This window comes from Myotis yumanensis, unplaced genomic scaffold, assembly GCF_028538775.1.
Source record: "Myotis yumanensis isolate MYYU_CA2020_CCGP unplaced genomic scaffold, mMyoYum1.0.hap1 SCAF_10, whole genome shotgun sequence".
In the NCBI taxonomy this organism is placed as follows: Eukaryota; Metazoa; Chordata; class Mammalia; order Chiroptera; family Vespertilionidae; genus Myotis; species Myotis yumanensis.
In genome coordinates, this window is record NW_027223761.1 from 28,728,363 (window position 1) to 28,746,896 (window position 18,534).

The 18,534-nt window shown below is 49.1% G+C and overlaps 1 protein-coding gene across 4 annotated transcripts in view; it reads right to left on the bottom strand.

The window, feature by feature from the left end:
• The window catches only part of NAV2 (neuron navigator 2), a 366,387-nt gene that overhangs the window by 105,575 nt on the left and 242,278 nt on the right, over positions 1-18,534 (bottom strand). For all 4 annotated transcript variants that reach the window (XM_070428165.1, XM_070428164.1, XM_070428167.1 and 1 more), the window contains one exon: positions 3,908-4,030. In XM_070428165.1, the coding sequence (XP_070284266.1) occupies positions 3,908-4,030 (123 nt within the window). The remainder of the gene's footprint in view (positions 1-3,907; positions 4,031-18,534) is intronic.

Sequence of the window (18,534 nt, forward strand, 5' to 3'; positions counted from 1 at the left end):
GGTTGAAGCGTCACCACGAAACATTAGTTATTTTGCTATTTTTATCATTACCCAAAGTCAATAGAAGCCACTGGCGTTCAGTAAGAGTTCTCCTGGTTCAGGAGGAAGGTACCAAGCAATTCCAAAGTCCCCCTGCTCCAGCGCACACGACAGCCTGGTTTCTGGCTTTCTTGTGCTCTCAATGACAGTTCCATGACCCAGGGGTGCCATTTAGGGGGAGGTCTAGCTGCCTGTGCCCACTGCAGGCGGAAGCAGGAGGGGGACGACAGAAAGGGCGTGAGCACAGGGATGACTTGCAAGAACAAAGGAGGAGACCGGGAGTGGAAACTTCCCCAAGGCTGTGCTTGAAGCTGTGAAAGCACCAACTCGCTGGAGTTCAAGAACTTCTGAGGGTGCTGAGGGGACAGACAGCGGTGCATGTAGGAGCTGGCAGGAGTCCAACAACCCTTTTGCTTGTCTGGGATCCCAGCCCCCTGGTGTTCCTGGGGTGTATTCTTCTTGCCAGGCTGCCTGGCCAGAGACCTCCACACCCAAGTTCTCTTTATTTGTTATCTAGGGCCCCTGACACGTAATAAGCCACCTCTCTGGGTCCCCTTTGATCCTCCCTTCTCAGCTGCGGGCTCTTGTTGGCTGGAAGTAGCCACTGATGACTGTCGGGTGAAAAGTGGAGCCCCGGGTGGCAGCCCTGAGGGAGTGACAGGAGATCAAGGGCAGACGGGCCTTCTGAGTTTACTCTCGTCCTTTGCTGTTTCTCAGAAGCCACTGGTGACATCGCTCAGAGACTCAGAGACTCACAGCTGACCTGGTCTCTATCTCCCAGGCTCCGAAGGTACACACTGCTATCAGTTACTTTTAATAACCCTAAAGATACCCCAGCCACATCCTACTCAAACAGCTGAGGTCAGGGGGGTAGGTCAGCACCCCTCAGGCTGTTCTGTGGAGCAGCACGGCTCAGGTTAACGGTTTTCCTGTTCCAAGGGAGGTGACCTGCCCTTCGGATGCTGGTCCTCCCTTGGCTCAGGTCTAACTGGGCCTCATCTCCAGTACTTTTCCTACTTCCTCTGTAGAAGCAATCTGTTGCTTGTGTGCGAATCCTTAAGGACTGGGCTCTTATTATAAAGAACTTCCTGGAAATCTCTCAGCTCTGGGACCTTCTTGTTTCAGGTTAAAAGGGAAAGATTCTGGAAAGGTGCTGGGTTCTCTGCATTTTCCCACTCGTCTAATTTAAATTATTTAAAGAACATATTTCCAATTGCTGGGACAAGAATAGGCTTGCCTAACCTGCAGCCAGCCATTTCCATACGACCTTTTTAAAAAAAAAATAATATATCTGCACACCGCCTGTGATAGTCCACCTTGATATTTCACATGAAATAGCCCACACTATCCTTACCCTAAGCAATATTTGTAAAATCATGGTTTGATGTGATAGGTATAAGTTTGTTTTTTTAATCCTCACCTGAGGATATGTTTTCATTGATTTTATTCTATTACTAGAGGCTGGAAGGATGTCTGGTCTAATGAGCATATTATGCTTTTATTATTATAGATTATTTTTTTCGTTGATTTGAGAGGGAGGGAGGGAAGGAGGGAGAAAGGTAAAAAGGGAGAGAGAGAGCGTGAGAGTGAGAGGGTGGGAGGGAGGGAGGGAGAGAGGAAGGGAGGGAGAGAGAGAGGGAGAGGGAGAGAGAGAGAAACATCGATTGGTTGCCTCCCAACAGGGATCAAACCTGCAACCTTTGAGCCACCCGACCAGGGCATAGTTATAAGTGTAATTGTTAAAAAGAAATACTTCCCCGTCTGCCATCTACAATTATTTCCTATCCTACCAATGTGAGCCTCCCATGTTGGGGGACAGTCATCTAGAATACAGTTTGGGGAAGAGATTTACATGAAGAACTTTGCTGAAACAAATCTAACACCATTTCAACTGAGCCAAAGATGAAGTAATAATTTATCATTATTCTGTTCACAATAATTTTGGAGAGTAAAGAAACTTAACTTATTCTAGAATAATGCAAAATATCTCACCGCCTAAAGGCCAGTACTTATAGGAGACAGAAAACTTATAAGCATTATTAAATCCTATTTTTTAAAAGCCACCTGAGTTCTTTCTTTAAAAGTTGGTCATTTAGCCACTTAGTCTCACATCTGGGGAGAACCAGAAGACATTGCTGTCCACATGGTGCCAGCACATAGCCTATGCATAGAGGCTGGACTAGAAAAACATAACAGGCGCTATCGTCTTTCCAGCCCCCACCCAAACCCTCCACTCCAAAAGCAGAACCAAGCTCAGCTGTGATCTGTGGTAATTCCATTAGCCCTGCAACGAAGCATTAAATTAAACTGCCTAGTGCAGATTCTTCCTTTGCTACAAGGGGAGACGTACCTTGTAAGGCCTGCACTTCATGCTCATGGATTTACTAACCAATTGCGTGTTTACAGCAGAGCACAAACAAGCAAACTAATTTGGCGAGATTGTGAAATCTCCAGTGGGAGTGTCACAACAGCTGATTTCCCCCCCCCCCCCCCCGATAATATTTACTCTAAAGATTTTATTTCTAGAGAGCGTTACCTTTAGAAAGAGCCCTCCCATGGTTCATCTTTCTATGGAATCTCCAAACCACTCCTTAAAAAAAAAGTAATTACAGGAACACAACTGACTCGAGCTGGCACTGGTGTGGAAAGCCATTTGTCATTTCTGGTACAAATCAGCACCCTAGACCCATGGGTGTGGGGCGAAGGTGGGGGGGGGCGTGGTTAGACTCTGTGAGTAGCACAGACTCCAGTCAGCGGCAGAGCCCGGGCCAGGTCCCCATTCCCCACACTAATGCAGCGCTCTCTCCATCAGCCGAAGCTTCCCAGCCTTCCCGAGAGAATGTGAGGACTTCCCTTCAGCAGATCCCCTTTCTGGGGGTGCCTTCGGTGGGTGTCTGCCTCTTTAGTTTGCTGCCCTAGTCCTCTGAAGCCAGAGAACCACAAAGTCTCCTTGCAAACAGTGTGCTCTGCTAAGAGAACGACAAGAAGCTGGCTTGTGCTACAAATACTTGGCTTTCCAACACCTGGGGGTGAGCACCCCTCACATCTAAACTCCACGGTGTGTCTCACCAGCCCAGGTGCGGAAAGAGGTCAAGTACGCCAGAGAAATCCTGGCACAGACAGGTCACTGAAGGTGCTGACGTCTAGAGGTACAGCACAGCGGCGCTCGAAGGGGTCGTGGGAATCACAACGGCCCAAACCTCTTCTTTAATAATTGCTCACGGTCACAGAATAGGTTTGCGACAGAATAAGGACTAGAAACTTGAATGCCAAATATCCCTCTTTCTCTATTCTAGTGTTTTCTGAGGCTCTTTTCGTCTCTGACGGTAGCAGCAATGAAGACCGGTGACGCCCTATAACCTCAACTGCTCAGCGCTCTAATCTCAGGGCAGGTGTATAAATCTGAACACTTAAGCCTTGCCTCCCATTACCAGGCAACAGGAGACTGACGGTGAGGCCAGCTCAGCCGAGGCCGGAGCTCCCGTCTGCACACACACCTGTGCATCCCGAGGGACTGTGCCAAGCTGCAATGCCTAGAAAGCTGCCAAATGAGGAAGGAAAGCAGATCCCGGGGGCCTGCTGAGCTGACAAAGAGGCATAGCAACAGTCAAAACAACAACGAAGGACTCCAGCCTGAACTCCCTGCGCTCTCGCTCTCAGAAGCACCGTTCGACGCAGAGCAGAGCTGGAGCACCCTTCAGCCCTCTCCTTCCTGCTGTGCCCACTGCTCACCCCAGGCATGGCTTTGGGCCTCCAACCTCCACATGGGTGAAGCAGCACCCATTCGCTCTTGATATCACCACCCTCATTTCTCGGGCCGCTGTGGAAGGACCCCTGCGCCTGGCCAACCCCAAGTGGAGCCGCTTACCTGTCGGCGTCTCCGAGGCCCAGGGAGGTGTTTCTTTGCAGGGTCTCCCGCACTACAGCCATCCCATCAGGGAGCCGGTTCAGGCGGCGGGTGTAGAGGCCAAGTCCGCCATCGGTCATGTACCTTTAAAAGAAGAGGAGGATGCAAACGTATGGTCAAAAGCAAGTCTCGTACAGTCTCATCGTTCCTATCCAGGGAAGGCACCGAGGCTTCACCGAGGCTCCGTCACTGATTGCAGCCCAGGGCTCATGCGGCCACCGAGTCAGCCCAAAGGATCACCAGCTCGCTAGCAAAAATAGAACTCAGCTTAATTAACCCAGACTCACAGGAATCCGTAAAGCAGAAGGGAACTAGTGAATAAAATTAACTGCCAGATGTGTTCATGACATTCTTTTTAACATCAGCTATTATACAAGCAGGTTTTTTTTTTTTACTCAAGTACTGTGAATGAAACTGACAAGTCATAAGTACATCATAGGAAACAGTACAGAACAGGGCCCTGGAGAATGCAGGCAAGCTTTCGAGAGAGGCGGAAAGAAAGGATAGAGGATAAGAGAGGCACCTCTGCCATTACAGGCAAGTCACTTCTCTGGGATTTTCCTTTAAAGGATGGGGATATCACAGCCTTCCCGCCTTACAAGGCAAAGGTGGGGACTAGTGAGATGAGGCCTATGAAAGTGCTCTGCAATGTGCAGTGGAACCTACAGAGGAAAGGCATCATCAGGGTTGTCATTATCTTGAAGTATCTACGATGGTGCATTCACCTTTGACACTGATGTCTTCAGGTGACTGTCACAAAGCTCTCTGAATAACACGAATGCTAATGTACTGCTCTCCAGATCTCTCGGTGATGCCACAATACTATCTTCTGATGAAATCGGTGTTGTCCAGGGAAGGGGGGTGACCCCTGGGACTTTCTGAATGTTTGTTGTTTAAGCCTAAATAAACAAATACCACTTAATTTTATACTTTAAATGGTGAATTTTATAGTATATAAATTATATATTAATTTTAAAAAAGTGATGACAGCTAGAGTTAACTAATTCTTTGTGTAATTACTTTTTAATGCTTGCCTCTCCCATACAAGATAGTAACTTCCTTGAAGGCAGGGACTATTCTTATTTTGTTCAACTCTGTATCCCATGTGCCTAGCACATCCTCAGTGCCTCTTAAATACTGTTGTTGTTGAATGAGTGAAGCTCAAAAACATAGTCATCGGGTGGGGTTTAGCAAGAACTTGTTGGAAGGACACTAGGTTTTCCTTCTTAAATGTCAGCAAACTTGATATCTAAGACACATGGCAAGGCAAAGTAAACGACCTGACAGTCTGTCCACCTGTCTGTCCATCCTTCCACCCACCCAAGAGAGGTAGTGACTCGTGGTCCAGTGGTGGGCTACACGCACACATCCTACAGCTCGCACATGCAGAGAAAACCACCTACACCCAGATGCAGGAACTTTGCCAGAGGCTAGACTTGCAAGAGCAAATGTCCTTTCAAGGACAATTCAGTGGAAGCTCTTCAAAACACAATCTTGCACCATTAAGCAAGGCAGTTAATTTGATGTCAGTAAAGTCCTTTCAAGCATATAGATAAACAAAAAATTTTCAACTGGGGAGATCTTGTCAAAGGACAAGCTAACTTTAGCATTCACTTCCCTGCCGGATTTTTATTGCCGGTGAAACAACACACACAGTTGGGCAATTACACGTACCCGGGCATGTAGGCGAGGCCCACACACAACACCCCTGGCTTTCTGTGAAGGGCAGAGCACAGAGCCTGGTGAGCATTCCTGAGATGGGACACGGAGACGTGCTGCAGCCCAGCCCAGCAACATCCAGTTGCAATATAATTTGGTTGAAAAATGACCACCAATGACAGTGGGAGGGCCCTGGAGGGTGGACTGATGTGATAACTTGGCTTGTCAACTGATGCTGAGAATTCCAATTTTGTTTAGACAGAAATGAAGGGAAATGCAAGGCTAAATCCAGATCCTCTACCTTCTTAAATGCACCTGAAAGCTAGGGAGCGGAATGCAACTCATCTGATAATAATTCAGTTTTTTTAAAATATATTTTATTGATTTTTTACAGAGAGGAAGGGAGAGAGATAGAGAGTTAGAAACATTGATGAGAGAGAAACATCGATCAGCTGCCTCCTGCACACCCCGCACTGGGGATATGCCCGCAACCCAGGTACATGCCCTTGACTGGAATCGAACCTGGGACCTTTCAGTCCACAGGCTGACGCTCTATCCACTTAGCCAAACCGGTTTTGGCAATAATTCAGTTTTATTGCAAATCTATTTCATTCATTCATGAATGTGTGTGTGTGTGTGAGAGAGGGGGCAAGGGAGAGAGAGAGAAAGAGAGAGAGAGAGAGAGAGAGAGAGGAAGAGAGAGAGAATTTACTTCTAGAGGTTTGTAGAAATATATTCAATATATTAAATCCTATATTTTTTATAATACTATTCAAAATAAATTCTGTTGAATGTTCTCATTAGCAGACGGCATAGCACTGGGGATAGGTGTCACTAGAACCAGCCTTACATTCAATAATCTAATTTGACATACTTATTTCTGTTATTATCCACCGATTACAACAGTCTGATTTACAAAAAAGCTCGGTACATATTTTTCAGTAACCCTCCAGCCTCAATACAAAGATACATTTTTTTGTTCCACCCAAGTTTGCATAGGAATTGTCTATAGAACACGTTAATGTAAACTGCCGTGATCAAGTTAATCATAATTTACAGGGGAAAGAAAGCATAATTTGCAAGGGAAGCCATCACTGGCATGTTCTTCTGAAACACCAGCCCTTGCCCAGCAGTTAGAAAGGCTGGTGTTTCTGAAGGCTCCGGGGGAGAGGAGGGCGGGAGTGATGGCTGCACCCCATCTTGGGGAGCTTTTGGGAGGCGCACGCAGAGTGGAGATGAAATAACTTGCCTGAGGTCACAAGGAAAGGAACCAGCCGATCCAGGGACTGAATCCTGAGCCCTGTGCTGGTTTCCTTCTCTTTGGGGGAAATAAATAACTAGTGCTGGAGCCTAACGAGGTGCTGGTAACATCCTAGAATTTGCTCGACGGGGTCCTGCCTGAGCGGCCAAGCAACTGAAGGATTCCATATTCTCCTCGGGATTTCGGCAGCGATGGATTGGGGGGGGCGGAGGGGGCGAGGGGTGGGGGCGGGGGGGCTCGCTGCCTTGCCTTCCACCGCTTCTACCAGGGCTGGGATGGAGAGTAGGAGCTTCTGCTAAAGACACAGGTGTCTGTGGGGTGTTTCCCTTGCTGTTCGAGGCTGGGGTGCTCCGGGTTGGCCAACGAACATCAGAGCTAGAAACAGGGCTCTGTGGTCAGACAGACCTGGGTTCCACGTCTCCTCTGCTCCTTGCTAGCAAAGTGACCTCACATACGTCACTACCAACATGAACTAATGGATACCGACGCTTGCTGGGCACCGAGCAAAGGGCTTCTCACAAATCATGGTATTTGAGCTTCAAAAGAAGCCTACCAAGTGTATTATTATCTCTAGTATTCTGATGAAGAAAATGAAACTGGGGTCAAGATCACAGTGCAAGCAGGTGGGTTCAAATCTCAGCTCTGTCACTTTCTGGGTATATTTTCTTTGAATTTCAGTTTCCACGTCTGCAAGATGGGTGGAACTGCAGACTGGCCTCACAGGGCTGTGGTGGGTGAAAGACGCAGTGCGCAGACAGCCCAGTGCCGGGCACGTCGGGAACGCTTATCACAGTGTAGTGACTGCATTACCGTCTCCCTCTTCAGTTCCATCAACACCAGGCTCTGCACCAGGTACAGGGATGGAAAGACCCAGTTCTAGCCCTCCCTGCTCTGGCATAGCTCAAAGCCTACAAGGGGCTCAATCTCAGAAGAGGTAACCACTCCTAGGTGCAGAGCAGTATTACAGATGATGTACACCAGGCCCTGAGCACATGGGGAAGGTGCCACAGAGGGGTTTGCCAGCCAGAGGAGGAGCATCCATCTAGGTACCTGGATAACCTGGACAAAAGCAAGAGAAAGGGAGGGGAGGGGAAGTTGGGGGAAGGGGAAGTAGTTCACCGTGGCTGGAACATCAGGAGCAAAGACACCGCTGGGCTGCATGGGGACTGGGGCACAGTCAGAAAGGGCTTGCATGCCAGCTGGGGTGGAGACCTCTGCCTGCAAACCTGGGGCGCGATGAAGGTACTAAGCCAATGAGTAGCAGGCTCTGGCTTCTGTTTCAAAGGGAACCCTCACTCATGACTCCATTTTTGGTGAGCATCTTCTCACTGCTATTCCCTTCTACAGATTTTTCAGGATGTACCGTCTGCCCGAATCCTCCCTGAGTCACCCCAGGCCTCTGGGGAATGACCAGACTTGCAGGGTAAACCTCACCATCCCTCCAGCCAAGAGAGGTCTGTGGGGTGACGTGCCTATGACAAGATGTTTCTCAACAAAATAGGTGCCTCCCCTGTGACTGACACTAGCTACGAAGGAGCTCTCGCATCTCATAGGACCTGTTAGAACAAATGCACCAGATTCTGAGTCCAACGTTCAGTTCATAGATCTCTCCTCTTCTTTAAGTTTAACGGGGCAACAATGAGAAACCAGTGAGGCTGGCCTAGTGCGTCACCTTGGGAAGGAGGGACAGGTGGCTCCTTGTTTTCAGGGTTCACAGTTCCACACGGCCTGCGAAGGTGACAAACAGACCTTCACTGACCTCAAAAGAAACCACCTTCCTTCGGTCGGGAACTGGGAAGGTGAGAGGGGGCGGGAGGGTGAGAAACACGTACTGCCCTGATCTAGTTCAGCGCATTGCTAACAGAGCATGACATTAAAAAAATCTAAGAATCCCTCGGATGCGAGAAATGAAAGCAGTGCAAACAGGAGAAAGAAAAAAAATCAAGCCTAGTCAAGCCTAATGCTTTTCTTTAAAGATACGTCAGCCTGTCTATGTTTTCTGGACACACTTTTGGTTCAACTGTGAACATAGTAAAGAAAATAGAATGAAAGAAATATGTAAAATTTCCCTTGCCAATATCCATATAAAAAGTGAACACTTATATCAACACATACTCTGTGACGCGAGGTTGAAAGAAACGATGCGGGCTGACGAAAGCCTTGAAGTTGAGCCTCTCACCAACAACCAAGTCCCCAAACAACACCAGCTCTCATAGTGCTGCCCTCTCCTCCTCACAATGCAGCCTGACATTCATTCTCCAAGTTCATTAGGATGTAAATTGAGTTTCTGGACAAACCTGTAAAAGGATCCCTTTGGTTTAGGGCCTCTTGGAAGTCAGATGAGCAAACTTCACTCTGGGTCACAGAAGGACAAACGGACAAGCTAGTCTAACAAAGCCGCCTGAGTCTTTGTGAAGAAAGCAGATCTTTATGACAGAAAAGAAGCTGCTATGTTTGACTCAAGGGTAGAAGAGAATGCATTTGAAATGCAAAAGATGATCGGGACAAAACTGGGCTTGATTTGTCAGTGCTAATTATAGAGCCGCCACACTCAAATGTAGGCGAACACTTAAAATTTTATCAAGGAAACACTTGGAAAACCTTCAACATTTTTAGGCACAAGAACTTGTGAAAATATGGCATATTTCATTTACCCCTGTCCACTGCCTCCACCCCAAATGACAAGGACAGAGACACATTGCAGAGTGATTCTCATACCCTCAGGATATACTTAATATTTTTAATCCAAATAAAGGTGAATTGTGATCAGAGAACATGGTGCTGCTTCTCTGTGATGGGTCATCCCAAACGTATACACAATGAAACAAAACCAACAGCAGCCTTTGGAGAGAAAGCCCAAGGTTGGCAGGTCTTTCCCTGTAACAACAGGACTTTAACATAAATAACCTGGGCTGGACAATACAGATACTCGAGAAACATCTGTTTTCACGTCTCTGGGGACTCTGCCGGCAGAGGGGAGACGGGCCTAGCGAACCCGAGCAGTTCCCTACCTTTCTGCTGGATGCAGAGCTGGGGTGCCTGGCAGCCCTGCTGGCTCTTCAGTTCATCACCACGCTGGGATCTGACTCCTTTTAGGAGGCTGTGGGAGCTCAATTCTCATCTCTAGCAGGCGCTTCCCTTATTTGCTCAAGCCTGGAGCTGCCCCCCAAGGCCATGCCAGGAGCCACCTTGGCCCAAAGCACAGGCCAGGACCATGGCAAACACTGTCACTGCAGGGGAGCTCCTCCAATGGCCCTGAGCCACCAACCGGGAATATCCACAGCTCAGGGGACAGCGGCCCCTGCCCTGGCTGGTCTGCACCTCCTTTCTATGTCACAGAGTCCCGGCTGGGAAGCAATCAGGTGGCAGGGAAAACCCAGTGTGTTCTCTGATCCTGGTGTGGCAGGAAGTCAAGCTGCCACAGAAGGGACTGGGCTCAGGAGGTCTGGAGCCTACTCCAGCCAGCCAGTCACAGAGCACACAGAGCACGCCTCCCAGGGGAGCACTGCACCGATGTTGCTAAGCTAGTCAGACAAGAGCCCAGCTCCGGCAGGCCATGGGGACAGAGGCAGCTGCAGGAGAAGGCAAGCCTGAGTGAAGGAGGTGTCACAGTGTCTCAGGGCCTCCTTGATGCCTCACTGGGAGGTGGGGGGTGTGCCACAGACTTCATTTCCTAAAGGTAAGTGCTGCAAAGGTACACTGCTGGGGTCACGTGCCTGGCCCTCTACCTGCCACTCAAAATCTGTACCAGGGGCCAGCAGCTTCAGCATCGCCTGGCAACCTTCCAGGAAGTGCAGCATCCCGACCTCCTGAATCAGATGCTGCAGTGCAACAAGCTTTGAGTACACGTAGAGAGTGGGAAGCGCTGGGCTCTGTATGGGGAGCAGATGACCCACAGGGGAAACTGGAGTTCTTCTGTGTAGACTTACCATGTCCCCTTTCATTCCTATGTTTTATGTAGATGTCATAGTTTACACAAAATTTCAGGAGCATGGCACATCTCGTATTCAAAAAGAACACGTCCAATAGAGGAACAAGCTCTTTATACGACCCAAACTGCTTAGTGACCGTTATCTAAAGCAGAAATTCTATATCTTAAGGTATGGGCCCTTTTGGGAAACCACTGAAAGCGATGGAAACCATCTCACTTATTGTCCGAAACATGCATCCGGTGTGAGTCAGGTTCACAGACCCCTCCCCAAACTCCGTGCTTGGGCCCCCGCTCCTGAGCTAGGGCAGAAGGTGGTCCTGGCTGAGATGGGCCTTTCAACACTTTCTGTGAGTTTCCACACCCCAAGGCTCTGGGCTGTGTTTGCTCTGAGCTGACTCAGCCGTGCCCAGGGCATTGCTGTAACTCACACGTCACCCTGAATTTCTGCACACAGGCTCAACCTCACCACCCAACCTCACCACCGCTTTGGGTTTGGGCTTGCTCTCCCCAAACTGCTAGCGGAGGAGGGATTGAGCAAGTGGGGAAATTCCTGCCTGGTGATGAAACACGCTGCCAGGGTCTGTGTGACTTTCACAAAATACCAGGTGGAATTTCACACGTTTAACGAAATCCCACATGGCACTCATTTCCACAGCATTGCGGTTTATCCTCCTTAAGTGTCTATGCACCTATCAACTCCAAAAGTGTTTTAATGTAAAAAAATCCACCATTTTTACTAATGAAACACACAATCACACAGAGAGACAGGGATTATAACAAGAGCGGATCGATCATTCCTATTTGGATCTATACACACGCACACTTTTCAGACTAGTCCGTCACTATGCCTGCTTGAAATGGGAGCGGGCAGAGGCTGCACACGCGGGGAATCTGACAGCCCCGCGTCTGGAATGTGGTCTGGCCCCGATTTTCTTTATTGTGGCTCCGCTGTCAGCGTGGCACGGCAGCCGCACTTCTCGCACCAGCACAGGAAGCTTTTTGTCCACCCACTGAAAGATGAAACACATGCTAACACACAGGAGACAGTTCTCCAGACAAAGCCCCTTTAAGCTCCTTTCTGGAATGAAACAGACGGTGAAAAGAGGATGACGGACAGCCAGGAATTCTCAAACCTCTGGAACACACCTGAGTCACCTGGGGAACCCGACGAAGAAAGGGCACATTTCCAGGCCCCAGCTTCACAGAGGCAGAATGTCATTAGGGGGGCCCAGACCCTGCTCTATTTTTTTTTTTTTTTAGAGCTTTTGAGGTTTATAGAGAAATTGCACAGAAAGTAGAGCTCCCATATACTCCCTCTCTCCTACCACCAGTCTCCCCTATTAATATCTTGCATTAGTGTGATGCATTTGCTAAAATTGATGAACTGATATTGATGCATTATTTGATATGAATGACTACATTAATTATTAGTAATGTCATTAATAATATTCATACCTTATTATTAACCAAAGTCCATGGTTTAGATTAGGGTTCATTGTGTGTTGTATGGGTTTTGGCAAATGCATATTATGTACCCACCATCACGGTATCATACAGATAGAATTTTATTACCCTAAAAATGCCATCCTCCCCCTATTCACCCCTTCCCCCAAACCTGCATTTTCCCCCCATTGATTTGTAAAGAGAGTGGAAGAGAGGGAGGGAAGGAAAGAGAGAGAGAGAGAGAGAGAGAGAGAGAGACATCACTGTGAAAGAGACACATTGATTGGTTGCCCCCCACACACACCCATGGGGTTCGGATTAAACCTGCAGCCCAGGTACGTGCCCTTGACCTGAAATCCAACCTGTGACCCTTCGGTTACTGACACTCTAACCACTGAGCAACACCGGCCAGGGCCAAACCAGCATTTTAACAGACGTGCAAATAATTTCTTGCAGGTAGTGAGAATCAGAAATGCTGACTTAAATCTTGAGACCTGGATGGAGGAACTGTGAGCCAGACTGGCCTCAGCTTCCCTAACAGGCAAATAGTCAACATAATATAATTTTCAATTTCAAATCCTCACCATGACTAGTCGTGGCCCTCTATTTAAGGGGACAATGTGCATGTTAACAGTACCTGATCTCTGAGGGCCCCTCCATCTCACATTAAGGCTTGATAAGCATTGTGAGGACTCCAAGGTTTTTCTAAAATATCAATGAATTCATGGTCTTACACATACAAGCCTACAGACCTCAGAACAGTACAGCTGTGGATGCCTAGATGAGGAAGCATGAGTGAGCAGCGCCCGGCACGCTGAATGCAGAGACTAGGCAATGTGTGGGCGGCACAGCAGGGGCGTCATGAGATGCCAGCCCCCTGGAAAAGCCTCCCCCTTTGTCAAAATATCCTTCCTCCCAGGCACTTCTCATCCACGGAGACGTGCTCACCGGCCGTCTGGACGCTGCTGCACCTTATCGTTCCTGTGACTCCAGACGCGCCTTCCCAACCCCAAAGTGCTCTAGGACACAAGTCCGCGTTCCCCATTAGGTCAGCGGAATTTATGATGGTTTTTAGGATTGACAAGCACCCCAGGGGCGGGAGCCAGACATCCAGTGTCTCCTCGTCTGGTTTCATGGAGACACCCCGGGTCACAGCCATAGTCACGATCCAACTGGCAAGAAGCCAGCTGGCGCTCCGGTTTGGGCCCCTGCAAGTTCCGCCTTGTCCTCTCAGGGCTGCGGCTGAAGGAACCGTCAAGATGCACGGAGAACAGTGGGGCAGGAAGGTGACTAACCCCTTCTGCAAACTGAGGTGCAGAGCAGCCTCGGGGGCATCTCCCAATCCCAGCCAGGGTTTCTGGAAGCTGCCGAGGGGCTGCACTAGCGCCACATGCAGGCTGTTGCCCTCGAGATGGTGCCCGTTTTGAGGTGGTGTCATTTGTTCAATAAACATTTATGCAGCCCCTACTGTGAGGCAGGCCCTGGCCCGTGTGCTGGGAATGAGAATCAGGCTAAGTCCTTGACCTCAAGCGGGCTCAGTGTCTGGGTGTGGGAAACAGGCCTGCAGATGTTGCAGGGGGTTCAGCAAGGGGCAGAGCAGGGAGAGGCCAGAAAGGGCTGCTTCGAGGAAGGAACTCTCAAGTGGCACTTGGAATGGTGAGCGGGTGCCCCTGGGGTTGGGGCAAGAAAGTTAGAGAGGTCACACAGACAAACATGCCAATGCAAAGGACCTACAATGCACAGTGAATTCACTGTGTGGCCTTAGATGCTAAATTTCTGCCAGGTAACATTTTCATTAAGAATATCATTATTCTGAAAAAAAAAAAAAAAAAGAAGAGTATCATTATGCTGGACACTCATTCTAAATGGGATTCAGTACATATACTACCATTTAAACCAAAGGTAAAAACTGCGTCCTCCTAGAATTCCAACATATATGGGCCTGGATGGTGCCACTGGCGTTTTTGAAACAGGGGCAGGCGTAGCACCAACTGTGTGGACGAGCATGTCCCTCCTCACAGCAAGACGGCTGCTGGAGGTAACTTGGGCATGAGACACCCAGAAGCCACGTGGCCAGGCACCCAGGCCCATCAGCTCACTTGTGCACAAAGAGCAGCGCAGGGTGGTGTCACCGGGAGCGACAGGGCCCCCCCAGCAGCAGCTGCCCCACTCTGGTGGGAAGGGCAGGCTAACGGGGACCTGAGCACAGGCCAGTGGCCTCGAGAGCAGGAAGGAAGAAACCGGTTGCCTATAGGCTACTCAAATTCCCTTCCACCAGTGCAGTAGGAACTGCAGTCATAACAGCTGTCTGGTGTTCACAGACAAAAAGAACAGGGTTCCTGACACGTTTCCTCACTTTTCAACTTATTCAAATGCTTGTACTTGCACAAGGATGGGATTCAGGGCAGCTGACGTAGTTCTTCAAATGGGGCTGGGCACAGCTGGATTTCCCAGACCCTGCACAGCTGGAGTGAGCACATGCAATGCTGTAACGTTTTTACTCTTTAAATAACTACCGTTTGCACTACACGACCTACAGAGTGTGACTTCCACTGACAGCCTGGGTGGTGTGCAGACGCTGAGCTCATAGGGATTCTAAACAGCCACAGTCCACTCTGCCTCCCACTCCTGTACCTTCCATGTCAGAACCTGCAGCAGGGAAAGGAGGCGTGCACAATTCCTGTGTTTATTTTTTAATTGATTCTAATTTTTATTTATTTTTGTATTAATCCTCACCCAAGGATATTTTTTCCCCCATTGATTTTTTGAGAGAGTGGAAGGGAGGGAGAGAGACACACAGAGAGAAACATTGATGTGAGAGAGATACATTGATTGGTTGCCTCCTGCACGCGCCCCAACTGGGGCCGGGGATGGAGCCTGCAACCGAGGTACATGCCCTTGACCAGAATCAAACCTCAACCCTTCAGTCCACAGGCTGATGCTCCAAGCACGGAGCCAAACCGACCAGGGCAGATTTTTGTGTTTTTAAAAAGGGGATGTGGGTGAGATAATTTTCAGAATGAACAGCTTTGGTGCCCTGTGACCACACCCAGGCTGGCTCCACCTGGGAAAGCCTGACTTGTCCAAGAGACCTCTTTCTCCTGAACATAACACCCAGCTCTGCTCCATCAGCATAGGAGCCTCGGTGGTTCCTATGGGAACCTGGATACCATGAGTCTTAGACCAGGAAGAACTTTTAAAGGTCACGTCTCAGCCTTGCACCTCACACAGAAATCGCTTCTGCAATATGTGGACACAGGTTCCCAGATTCTACTTGATTACTCTCAGGAACAGGAGGCTCATGCCTTTGCAAGAACAGTCCAGCCTGCTTTGGACAGGTCTGCTTCTCAGCATGTTTTCCTTTCACTGGTTAATGGTCATCCCTGTGTTTAGGAAATGAAAAACTGAAGGCTAACCTCCACCTGCTGTTCAGGTTTGGTTCTCTGGGATCTGCCCTCTTCTAAGAGTTTTCCACATCAAGCAGACTTGTTTCTACAAACATTTCTATTATGTTTTGAGTTTTGAACCCTTCACCTTCCTTGTTCCCTTTCCCCAAACAAACCTCTGCCTGACTCTGCTCCCCTTAAAACCTGGCACAGAGAGCAAAACAGACTTTGTCTAACTTGTAGATACTCTGTTGCTTCCCACATTATTATTCCATTAATCCGGTTACAGGTTAGGATTTCTAGAGCTCTCTAGGACCTAGCTATAGTACATCTTTGGGTCTCAGAACCTAAAACCCAGCAAGTGGCAGCATCCAAAGGGAAGGGGCTTGGACCTCAATGGCTGAGTCCTCAAGTTTCCCCAAACTGGCTGCACCCTGTAGCAGCTGTAAGACCTTGGACAAGTGACTTCTCTCATCCTCAGTGTCTACGTCTGTACAATGGGGGTGGTAACATGTTATAGGCCTCCTAGGGTTTCTGTGAGGATTCAGTGAGATAATACTTGAAGGTACCTGCCATGTGAAAAGCCCTCGACAAAGACTGGCTGCCGTTATGGCTATGAAATACTACTCTCCCTCTCCCTTCATTCTACACCCACTACGGAGCATACACAGTACATCTGGCAGGAGTTAGAAATGCAGGGGTAAATTACACCATCCCCCTGCTCAAGGGTATCTTGGTCTCGGGGACTGTTATACAAACAGACAAAGCCAAAAAGAACTGGGAGGTATGAGCAGGTGTTTGGGAACCCAGAGGAGGGAGCCCCATGTCTGCTGGGGTGGCCCAGGAAGGCTTCCTAGCCTCAGCAGATCCTTAAAGGACTGTGACAGGTGGATGGCAACTGAGTGCAGAGGGGTTGATAGAGAACAGATGCGTGTACAGGCACAGAGTTATAAGAACATGGTTCTACATCAAGGAAGATGTCAGTGGTCCAGAGTAGCAGGACCAGGATGCCAGTGGGCGGGGGGGGGGGGGGGGGGGGGGGGGGGGGCGGGGGTGCTTGCTGGGCCGTGAGAGGAGGAGGAGATAAACAGAAATGAGCCTTGGCAAGTGGATCCATCACTTATTAGACCCTCAAATAAAAGGGCGGGCCTACTTTGTGCTGGGCACTGTGCTGGGCACAGGAGATAGTGGTCAGAAGACAGACAAGGTCTGTGCCTCCATGGAGCTTACACACCAACGTGGCCTTGTATGTCATGCTGGGCAACAGAGGGTTAGGACATAGCAGGCTGTATGTTCCAAAGATGACCACAGCAATATCTCCTGCTCCATCCACATGATCTTCAAGGTGACCTTGCCACCCTCCCATTGAGAAAGAGGATCCATGCCCCCTCCTCCTGAATCTGGAGGGCTGACTGCTTTGATGAACCCAGAATGGTGATAGTGACACTCTGTGAGGTCTGAGGGCAGGTGATAAAAGGTGATGCAGCTTCACTTTGATCACTGTAACACTCACCTTTGGGAGCTCTGAGGACCCAGGTAAGAAATCTACCCTTCCTAGGGCCTCCATGTTGTGAAGTAGCCACGTGGAGAGGTCATGAGTGTCCTACCTTTAATTTGTCCCAGGCCAGTTATGTGAGTCAACAAGCTCTGGAATGACCTGGACCCCCAGGCATCAAGCCAGCACCAGCCCTGGTGGCTCCCAGCTGAGGCTCTAGACGAGGTAGAGCAGAGACCAGCCCTCTCCCCTCTCACTGTACCTGTCCTAATTCCTGATGCAAAGACCCCATGAGCACACGAACATGGTGGATTCAAGCAGCTAGGTTTTGGAGTCATTTGTTAATCAGCAATAGAAAATAAAACAGAGTTTATACGGAGAAGGCAATGTGGAGCCAGGTGATAATGTGATCAGGTCTACACTCTAGAATTTTCTAACTGAAAGGTGGGCCAGATCTGTTGGATGGGCATTGAGATCAGAGGCAAGGAAAGCAAGGAAGGCCTGACTGCAGTCCTCTGGGGAGAAATATGAGCAAGGAGACTAGAAAACATGGCAGGAGAGGCCAAAGAGACAGGATCAGCCAACTTAGTGTCGACCTTCCAGGGACAAGGGAATGAAAAGTCTGAGAGCCTTCCAGGTTCCAGCTGTGGAAGAGAAATGGATGTGGAAACACGGGAGGAGAAGCGAGTTTGGGGGTAAGACGAGGAGTAGATTTTTAACATGTTTACACAGCTTTAGTGAGAACCCTGAAACACGGTGGCTACGTTCCTGTGTGGTGGTCAGCCTGGCTGCCTAACCCACCCGCTCCATGACCTCGGGCAGGTTACTGCCCTCTTGCGGTGTCCTCGTCCGGAGAACAGGCGGAAGACCTGTTAGTTAGCGAGGCTGAACTGAGACAATGCATACAAAGTGCTGCAGACAGGGTTTGGCATTCAGAAATGCCCATAAACGGTAGCTGCTCCTATTCCTATGATCACAATGATCGTGATTACTAACTAGCTTGCAGATGTGGTCAGAGGCTAGGCAGGTTCTTTGAATCCAGAGGGCCCGGCTGCAGGACATTAATGAAGGCTGTTCCCACGGAACCGCACACGTATCCCTGGTGAATGGTTTATTCAACCATAAAGTCTGTGTCAACTTCCACAATAGCTGCACCAGCCTGCAGAGGCGTGAGGGAAGCCAATCTGTTAGCGGTCCTCAATTTCGCTCTCCCTCCCTCTCTCCCAACTCCATGGTTGAGTGGTTTTAATTAACAACTCCCGCAGAGTTAAAGCAAAAGTCACTCGATTAATAAAGCTCTCACTCGCCACGCATGGTTCTCAGGTCTCCAGGTGGCGCTGAGCTTGTAATTGTGTATTTTGTTTGGGTTCGCAGTGGGTGGGGGCTCTTGAGAGTAGAATTTCCTCGGAGAAG